This window comes from Dryas octopetala, chromosome 2 (genome assembly GCF_963921425.1).
Source record: "Dryas octopetala chromosome 2, drDryOcto1.1, whole genome shotgun sequence".
Taxonomy (NCBI): Eukaryota; Viridiplantae; Streptophyta; class Magnoliopsida; order Rosales; family Rosaceae; genus Dryas; species Dryas octopetala.
Window position 1 is genome coordinate 13671386 of NC_141367.1, and position 10914 is coordinate 13682299.

The 10914-nt window shown below is 33.2% G+C and overlaps 1 protein-coding gene across 1 annotated transcript; it reads left to right on the top strand.

Annotated features, from left to right (window-relative positions):
- Positions 1-668: 668 nt before the first annotated feature.
- On the top strand, positions 669-8396 carry LOC147293259 (calreticulin-3-like). Its single transcript, XM_086231639.1, has 14 exons — positions 669-841; positions 1326-1433; positions 2655-2847; positions 4287-4545; positions 4797-4853; positions 4951-4998; positions 5322-5408; positions 5491-5548; positions 6097-6164; positions 6366-6458; positions 6541-6597; positions 6711-6794; positions 7544-7576; positions 8105-8396. The coding sequence occupies exons 1-14, from the start codon at positions 730-732 to the stop codon at positions 8114-8116; spliced, it is 1269 nt and encodes a 422-aa protein (XP_086087765.1). The 5' UTR covers positions 669-729; the 3' UTR covers positions 8117-8396.
- Positions 8397-10914: the final 2518 nt, after the last annotated feature.

Below are 10914 nucleotides of genomic sequence, written 5' to 3' on the forward strand. Positions count from 1 at the left end.
AGTGCAAGCAAAATATTTGTTAAGTCTTCAAAATTTCTCTTTTTCATTTGACTCTAAACAAAATTTCTAGTTTTGTTTTTTGGAATTAAAGAAAATTACATCTTTGTTTTGGCCAAGATTCAAGAATAAAATTACATGTTTAGTCGGCCTAATTATTATTTGAGATAATTAGGTTTGAGTTTTTTAGAAAAACAATTTTTAGATAAAGACCGATAGTGTTTTAAAATTTATAAGAAAATTTTTGTAATTCATAATAAAATCCTTTAATTTATAAGAAATTTTGTTTAATTCATAATAAAGTCCTTTTAATTTATAATAAAATCATTTTAATTTATAATAAAGTCTTCTCCCATTTTGAAGAGTATTTTTCCTTTTAAGGTGTAGAGTGAGTTTTGTAAAGACTGTATATTACGTTTTAACTTTGGAATTTTGGAAGGGTGTAGAATAAGTTTTGTAGAGATTGTATGCTAGGTCCGTCCAAAATTTTAGAATTAAAACCTATCATAAAATCATCAAAAAAAAAAAAAATATTTTGATTAAAAATCTTAAATCAGATCGTAATTTAAGAAAAATCCATGAATTATGCGTCTCCCTTGTTATTTTTAGGATTACTAAGAGTAAAAAATGGATGCAGTGACTCCCACTACTCGCTACTCCGTCTATAAAAATCAAGTTGACCAAAGCGATTTGCGAGTCTCTCTGTAATGGTCTCTACTTTCTAGCACAAAGATGAGAGAGCCAAACACAACGCTTCTCAAAGCTCTCAAGCTTCTGCTTCCACTTCTAACCCTTCACTTCCGTTTCGCTTTCTCTGAAGTCTTCTTCGAAGAGCGATTTGAAGGTAAAACTTGAAAATAAAAAAATAGTTAACGCTTTAATTTTTTATTTTTTTCCCTTGCGTTTTCGCAGAATCCAAACAGTGTCTAGAAACTTCTTGCATTTCAGATCAGTGTTTAAAGTTTCGATTGCTTAGATTTGAATATTTTTCTTCCTAATTAGTTGCTAAAGTAATCACAGGAATGGTTTAGAGCTTGTTATTGTCCTATGGAAAGCTTTTAAGTTTATTGCTTAGTGTGAATGTTCGGATTGACGAAGCTCTGTGTTACATCTTGTTTGGTTTCTGAGAAAAATGGAAGGAAAGTAAAGATCATAAATTACATCTTGTTGGTCAACTTTTTTGTAGCTCATTAAGTTGAGTAGGAAACTCTGTGTGTGTGTGTGTGGTGGGGCAGTTACTTGGTTAGTTCAGTACTACGGTTTTATACTTTTATCAATTATTTATTTGTGAAGTTTCTTATGTAATGTAATCACTGTTGTGGAAAAAGATGGATGGAAGAGCCGGTGGGTTTTATCAGACTGGAAAAGGGCTGAAGGAAAAGCAGGAACGTTTAAGTACACTGCAGGGAAATGGTCTGGAGATCCTGACGATAAAGGTATTCTAACAATCTTTTTTCTTATAAACTCTGTTTCGGAACATATATCATTGATTTGTTGTTGAACTTACATTGACAAATGACAACTCCGTTTGAATGATCATCTACTTGTTAATTATGTATGATTTGTTGATCGATTTACAGTACTTAATCTGAAGGAATTGAGATGACAGACTTGGCACCAAAAAATTTGTGCAAGTGGAATTGTTCTGTTGCAAATTTATTGTACAAATTTGATGTGATCCTTTAAAAACTTCGATTATGGGTTAAAAGAAAACTGAACTAGTACCATATTTGGTACCCTAAAATTTATTGGTATGGAAGTTTTAGTAAGTTTTGGAGACTTTAAAATCATAATGAGCTTCAATACATAAAAGGTTAATTCATGTTTTTGACATGAGAACAGTTGTGTGGTATGAGAAAAATGTTCACTGAGAGCTGTCAGCTCTTCTTGTAACCCTCTGCTTCTTTGAGGCTCATGGTTGTACCTAAGGTCTGATCCTTTGACCATTGGGTTAGTTTCTATAAAATGTGTTGTTAAGTTTATCTTAAAATCAGTTTACAGACACACACATACATTGTATCTCATGATATAGGAGAAGGAGAAGGAGGTCCTCTTAGAAAGAACCATAATATGCAGAGTCAAATTAAGAAGACAAAAGAGGAGAGATAGAATTGCAAAAAAGAAACAACGACTTGTATCTAGGAGGTCTACTGATATGTTTTTCCTCTATTTCCTATGGTTTTTTCAGGGTTATCTTGTCGTAGAGTATAGAACCATCAAACAGTGTAACACGACTCCTATTGTTTTTTCCAATGGCCATCTCTGCAAGCTTTAACTAAAAATTGGCATAAAAATACATCAGTTGGAAGGTCCTAGAATCTGTATGCTGAAGATTAATGTAAACTTTTACTTTTCATTGACAAACCAGTTTATGTGAAACAAGAACATTAATTTTTTTTTTATTACCAATAGTGAAAAACCTAACATGACAGAGGTAATAGGAATTACCATATAGCCTTTAGTAATTAATGAGAAGAACCCCCCCTCCCCTTTTTTTTTTGTCTTTTCATTATGCAACAGTTTTCAATTTTTCATCACAAGTGCATTGGAGTCTCAATTAATTGATCCCTTGTATAACAGTATAATTGGAGTTTGTGTACTGACTACTGAGTTTCCGGGGTTTGCATATTATAGCATACTTTATAAACTTTATGCAGGCATTCAGACATATAATGATGCCAAGCATTTTGCCATATCTGCTAAAGTACCTGAGTTCAGCAACAAAAATAGAACTCTAGTGGTCCAGTATTCGATTAAATTTGAACAAGACATTGAATGTGGTGGCGGTTACATCAAGCTTCTTTCTGGCTATGTCAATCAGAAGAAGTTTGGTGGTGATACTCCTTACAGGTCTGTAAATAATTACCTTGCATATACATAAATTTTACTTGTGCTTTGTGAATTTTTAACTTCATGCTTTGTGAAATGGAAATCATCCAAACTTAGTGGTCAAGCATCTTTTTGGAAAAATAATTGTACAACTTTCTTTTATGTGATTATTGATTTGACATAATCTTTATAATAATATGTTGCTACTCATAAACTCATTATTATTTGTGGTGGTAATAATGGAATCATTTTGTATGTATGACAATATTTTTCTAATAATAATTTTTTTTGTTTGACACATTTGTTGAACAAATAAGTTTTTTAATAAGATTATGGCCAGGCCTGCATGTCTCTTTAATGGCTGGGTGATATCTTTTTTTTTTTTTTTTTATATTCGTGGATAAAAAGGCAGAATATTCTAAGGCAACAAAAAAATAAAAATAAAATAAAGAATTGTCCTACTTATAGACCATTTAAATTTAAGGAACAAACTCAGCCTAGCATACACACACGCGACTAGATAGATAGATAGATAGATGGCGATACAAAGGGATATTAATTAGTCTTTGCTGTTGATTATATATACTGTACACGTGTTCTGGGGCAGGCTTGTACTCAAAGCACATGTACAAAGATGTGTATCTGGGTTAAGTGTGTCTAGGGGTTTAAACATGCCAGTTGTTGCAAGGATTTATTGTGCATGTCCAAGGAACTCAGCCAAATCTTGTAGGACTTAGATTAATATATTCCAATATGCCCTAATCAACTATGCACACAGAAAGAAAATAGTATCCTTCTTGGTAGCATTAAACATTAAATCAATACGGAGGGCTGACTCTTCTGCATAGTGTAACTAATTAGTCTGTGGGTCAAAACCCTTCCAATAATGGGAATCTTGTGCCAGGGGCCAATATGGGTTTTGTGTATGGTTGTAGTTGAGCTGACTATAAGTACGCTTGAGGTGACATTTTTGTGTTACAATATACTGTGCTTAAAAGATACATAACCCTATTCATTTGGTTGATTAAGATGCTTATGACAAGCTTAGCAACAATGAAGTTAAAATCCATTCACTTTTCAGAACTAATAAGTTACACTAGTAGATGGAAAAATGAAGGATATTCACAAAGATTTTTTGGATTTCCGAATATATAAGCAATAACTGGTTTTGTAAGCAGTATATCGAACATGGGGAAGATTAAAAATGATGCAGACTGACATGCTTAGGAAAGACCTAAAAACTGACCATGTAAGCATGTGTGCATTTGTTATGTAATTAATTTTACTCTGTTATTTGGTAGTGTTGAATTCATCTTGAACTCTATTTCATTTGCCTTTATCAAGTTTACTTACTAATACTTGAGTTGGTTGCATTCTGTGTAATTTTATTACTTGTTATCAGTACTTGACTGTATACATAGAGATAATGGGTCTGACTCTTCACAATATGTTTTCTGCAGTTTCATGTTTGGACCAGATTTATGTGGAACACAGACAAAAAAACTCCATGTTATACTTTCTTACCAGGGGCAGAATTATCCCATAAAAAAGGATCTTCAATGTGAGACAGACAAGTTAACTCATTTCTATACATTTATTCTAAGGCCTGATGCAACGTACAGTGTCCTTGTTGATAATCGAGAAAGAGATTCTGGAAGCATGTATACTGATTGGGATATCCTTCCCCCACGAAAAATAAAGGATGTCAAAGCAAAAAAGGTACGGAGTTATGATTTAAGTTGTGGACAATAATTGATGCCATGCATAAGTAATAAATTAAATGTTTAAAATTTGAGAACTGCTTTTGTATGAGTTATATCTCTCAATCAGTACATGCTACTTTCTGATCTATCTTTTGGTTAATTGGTTGCGAAGCTGGCAACATTTGGTTCTCATATATCATTGTTTCTTTGTGTACCAACCTCCCTATCATACCACAAATTATATGTTGACTCGTGTTATCCTCACAGCCGGCAGACTGGGACGACAAAGAGTATATTGATGACCCTAATGATATCAAACCAGAGGTATCATACTCTGCTTTCTAGTCATGATTGAATAGGTTATGTGTAATCATTTTACATAATTTTTTTTTCATTTAAACAATGTCTTTTAATGTTGTAGGGAATTGATTCAATTCCATCTGAAATTCCTGATCCAAAGGCCAAAGAGGTTTGTTGATGTCATATGTTTATCAGTTTTATGGTCTTGTATTGGATGTGCTGTCGAAGTTAGTGTATAGAAAGATTTTCTTGTTGTTATGTTATGTGGATCTATGTATTATTCTTAATTGATAGGATTTAAAAAGAAAATCTACCCAATACCCCACCTTGATCTTTAACCAGTGACCAACACCTAGACCTAGCATCATCTGGAATTAGTTATTCACTTGCTTCTATCTTGATTCAATAAATTTGCTAGTTCGTCAGGAATTACTAAAATATTAGTCTAAAATTAATGGATAATAAATTTTCTGAACGGTGATGGTTTCTTAGCCTGAAGACTGGGATGAGGAAGAAAATGGAATATGGAGGCGACCGAAGATCCCAAATCCAGCATACAAGGGACCATGGAAGCGCAAGGTGCTTTTAAGCTAGATATAACAATCTCAAAACTTAATTTTTGAAGAAGTTTCTAATTTTTGGAACCTATGCTATGCTACAGAAAATCAAGAACCCCAACTATAAGGGAAAGTGGAAGACTCCGTGGATTGATAACCCAGGTATGTTAATGTGATTCAGAAGATTTCAATGGAGGAGATGGTTCAAATTTGAGACTAGAAATAAGCTAAGGAATTTGAACTTAAATCTGGTTAGAACTTAGGAAGAAGTGAGAATGAAAGAGAGCAATTATCTTTTGGAGATCTTGTATTGAATACTTTCAACAGGATTTGATTGTCCTATATGACTAACCTAGTCGTTCATTCAATTTACAGCGGTCCTTGGTTTTATGTGTCTGGCTACCATAGAAAATGTGTAAGCCTATAACATATATACGATTGTCTTTTAGGGTCTATTTATTTTATTGAAAGGACTGTAAAGTGCTGTTGACATAGTTTGCATTTTATGTCACACATACGCAGTGAGTTTGTCTTTGTTTGTGTGTGATGTCGCAGATTGTTTAAGCTATTGATATATACATAAATGGTTCAGTGTCTCTGTGTGTGCGTATGCATGTGGGGGATCATAGACTGTCTGTTGGACAGGCTAGCCACTTTTCGCTTTTCAATTTGGGTTTAAAGGGTACTTCTGTTTTTTTGTATTCCTGCAGAGTTTGAGGACGATCCTGACCTTTATGTGCTGAAGACGGTAAAATATGTGGGCATTGAAGTTTGGCAGGTAAGTTTTAACCGTGTCATGACTTCTTCTACCATGACTTAACAAATTACATTGAAGTTATTTATCAAATTACTCTCTCTCTCTCTCGCTCCTGTCCAATAAGGAACTGCCTTGATTTATGAGACGAATTTGAACTTGTTCTAAACCTTGGTGAATATTTAGCATTTTCTGGAATGTGGAGCCTCATCAAATGCTTTGCAGGTAAAGGCTGGTTCAGTTTTCGACAACATTTTGATTTGTGATGATCCACAGTATGCTAAACAAGTTGTAGACGAGATTTTTTTCAATAGAGAGGTGAGCTGTTGCTCTTAAATGTTTAGATTTGTCCTTTATCTCATTTAAAGTGTAAATTTCATAACAATATGCACAATATTAGGCTGAAAAAGAAGCCTTTGAGGAAGCAGAGAAGGAGAGAAGAGCCCGAGAAGAAGAGGTGATTAACAATAAGCCAAGTTGCTTTTCAAGTTTTTGAATCTGAGTTCTCACCGTTGTATTCTAATGAAAATTCTTCTGAATGCTATTCATCCAATTTGATTGCTTGTGTAGGATGCTAAAAGAGCAAGAGAGGAAGGTGAAAGGAGGAAGAGAGATAGGGATCGTCAGTATGGAGATAGGAGGCGCCGTAGAAGGGTATTTTATTTCCTGATTTTGTTTCACCTATGATATTTTAAAATTTGTTTATTTTGTCTCAATAACTCCTTATTTCTAATGGACTCAATGTTTGTCAATCTATTTTAGGGTAGTGGTAAAATTTGGAGAGATTGTTAAAATAAATGCTAGTCCTTTTCATAAGTAGATCTATTCAAAATGATCATACTGGTAGGTATTGGACTTTGACATAGTTGAACATGAAATATCTGCACAGACCAAAGGGGTTAGAAGGAAGCTCTAAAAAGAGTCTGGGGTTGAAGGTCTTATGGATTTTTTATATATTTTTGGGTGGAATCGTGTACAAAATCATAGAAAAGAGAAAACATTTACAGCCTAGATGGGGGGGGATGGGCTGATAAAAAATTCAAGTGATATAGGATTTTTCATTGTTTAGCCATGGGGAAGAAAGGAAGAAAGAAAATCAAAGCTGCAAATTATTGTATATGAGTTTTACAAAGCAATTGATGTCTTGATCATGGTCACAATATCCTTAAGATAGTAGACACCTGTCAGGACAGATGTTAGCTATAGCCTATCCCGACTAAACCTTGTGTGACATAGCATGATTATCCTCTCTTCCCACATGGATGTTCGTTTGGAAAAATTGTGTTAGTGCAGACTTGAAGATAGTTTATCGTGAAACCTCCGCCCCAAGGTGATTTTTTGAAAGATAATGATATATTATTACCACTAAAAGGTCTAATTGAGAACCTTGTTTCCTTTTGCAGCATGATCCCCGTGATTATTTGGATGATTACCATGTAAGGACTAACTTTTCTCTCTTTTTCTTTCGTTCCATTGGTTTTCTTTCACTTCCACATTTCTTCTCCTATTTATTCCTGTCATATTAATTCCTTTATTCATATAGGCCCCAGTAAGTGGTAACTCAATTTTAGCATATATATTCACCAAAATTGTCTGTAAAAGCTTGAAATTTGTTGACTTGAGCCTTGCTTTAGTTTCTTGGAGTAGGCACTTTACTGCTGCGCATATATGGTGACATTTAAGCAAATAAGCAGTGGGCACCTTACTCCACAAGAAAAAATAAAAAATAAAAAATAACAAGAAAGGTGCTTAGGCACCTTACCACAAATTCAACTGAACATTCAAGGCTCCCATCTGATGCAGCACCTTTACTGGGTTTGCTTATGGTGATACTGGTCTTGGGATCCTGAAAGCTGCATCTTTCCAATATTACCTATGACCCAAAAATTAATGTTAATTAAGTTTAGAGCTTATAACTTTTTTTTTTTTTTTTTAAATTTCTATTTTTTACCTTTATTTTGCAGGATGAACTATGAGGCCTCAGCGGATGTTTTCCCATTTGTATTACAGCTATGGGAAAGGCAAAGCATTCCGAATTACTAGAGAAGCATGTTTTATTGTCCGAAGGACGTGCCTTGTGTGTTGTTGTACAATTGTTTTAACATCAAACTCAGGCCCCTGTTAATTGCCCATGTTGGGTTTATTTGAACCATTGGACTTGATTTTGGCTCCATTGCATATTTAACATGGAGTTTTGGATTGTGACTTGTGGTTCACGGGAGAATATGAAATTGTGATGAGAGCCAATTTGGAATCTGCACTGTGTTCGGAATATAACCATTAAGTTGTGGACTGTTGCTTGTTGGAATATTACAAGTTTGAATACAACGTAAGATCCTGTAGTCCCCCATCCAACTAAACTTAGCTACTTGTCTAAAGAACACATGTTATCCTCAATTATTAATAGCATGAATAATTTTTTTTCTTGCTTATACGAAAAGCATGACTGAACTTATGTATTGCATGAAACACTCATCAATTCAATCAAAGAGAAAAAACACATATTAAATTGAATCAACCACAAGAAAAATATAATCATTGCACCCCAAAATTTGAATCAAAATAACAAATCACATAAATAAAGTGTAGGTTTTCCCCTAGCCTTAGCTAGGCATTCAGTTCTCCATAACAAAGAAAATAAAATCCTAAAAATAAAAGCAAGTTGGGAGAGAAGAATAGAATAGGTCTCCACTGTTGTGTGATCTTCTCCTTAAGAGCATGTACAATGGCATGATTAAATGCTATGCTAAAAGCCATATACAGTAGAATTGACAAAAAAAAAAAAAAAAAACCCACTACGCATGTCTATATTTAATATTTGCTATGCTAAAGCTATATTTTTCACTATATAGCAAATGCTATTGTGGATGTTAAGAAATTTGTAGCCCCACATAAAAATAAAAAATAAAAAAATAAAAAAATAAAAAAATAAAAAAAACATATGAGGAAAGAGAAAATTAGAGTTGGTTTGTGGAAGTTGACTGGTTGAGAAGAAAGAGATTGTTGAAGGTGTAAGTTATGCAAGAAAGAGAATTAAACTTCATGTGGGTGTTGGAGTCAATGTTTTATACACATGGCTTGTCCTTATTGGTTGAACACAAGATTATAACTTTTGTACCATTGAAACAAAAACTACAAAAGTTACAACAAAAAGCTAAAATTTTAGGATAGCTTTTAGCTTTTTCCCATTGTACATGCTCATATATAGCTATAATAGTCTTTGCGCACAAGAAAAAAGAGAGGTCCTTCACGCGTAGTAGGCTAGGATGATGACACCACCACAACTATTAGGGCTCCAACATCATCTAGGAAAGCTTGATCAATTAGAAGAATTCAACCCATTTATATATAATGAAATCATATAACATGGGCTCAACTTCTCTTTTTCCTTTCATCATTTTTATTTTTATATCTCTATGACTTTACTACACGCTCCTCTAATATTATACGCCTAAGAGCATCTCTAACAGTTTAGCTAAACTTTCATCCTTAATTATTTTAGCTAGATTTTTTAAAAAAACTCACTCCAATAGCTTCTTGATCTATTCACTTAGCTATTTTAGCTTTTACTTTTTTGTTACTCAAACCTAACTAGAAGGAGAGAGAAAATAGCTATTAGCTAAATCTCAACTTTATATTAAAAATTGACATTGTTTTGTTGTCAATATTATTTTTTGGGTCTTTGTGATTTTTTTATTTTTTAAAAAATAATAAAATCTCTTAAAATTAGCTAAAATACAGAACATTGTTGTTTTAAAATTTTAAAACTGATTAGCTAAAATAACTTTTCAACTATTTTACAACAAATATAGCTAAAATTTAGCTATCCTTGTTGGAGTTGCTCTAAGTCTCATGTTTGATTGATTTAAACATTGAAATCTATCAGTGGGTTAGAGCTTATCTTCTTTATTTTCCCTGCACATCAAATAAATGACATAATGAGATAATCACAAAATAAAGAGTAAATGGCAAATCATTAATGTTTATTTCAATTTCCAAATATTTTATGATAATGTTAAATTAAGACTAACAAATTGCAATTATAAAATTAAAGTGCACAAAATATAAAGATTAAGAACAATAAACAAGCACTTTTGAGCTATTATCACACCTTTGGAGGGAGCTGATTGACGAGTGAGTGAGGGACTGCTTAAGCCAGCTTGCTAAGTAGAGAAGACTCAGAAGAGGTATATGTTAGGATGGGTTTTGCTGCCGCTTCAGAGATATATAGTAAAGAGTGTATAAAAGGTGTCTATTTCCTTAGTGCATGATATCACTCACTTGGTCCTGCATTTTGTTTTTGGAGCAGTGAGGCTTCCTTGTCTGTGTTTACAAACATCCTTTGTTGTCTATGTGACTGGTGTTTATCTGTATGTGATTGAGCATCTCAAATTAACTGCCTTTTACAGTCAACCTCATATGCAATTTTGTCTTTAAATATTGGATGTTAATCTGTTAAATCTAGTTTGACACCAAGAGTTTGAGAAAAAAGATAGTGAGTGTCTATTCAACCCGGCCCCTTCCAGGCATGCCGTAGTCTATCTAGTGCACTTCACATTCACTTTCTAAACGAATTGATTTTATATCATATTAAAAAGAAAATAATAAAATGAATACTTATTAAGTTAATAACTCAACTTACTTATCTTTCAATCAAAAACATCTATAACATTCAGAGGTTCACCTTGATTATTAGACTTAGTATGTGTGGTGAGAAGGTTGCTTATTGTTTCCAAATTAATAATGCTAGCAATTACATATTTGCAAAAATTTA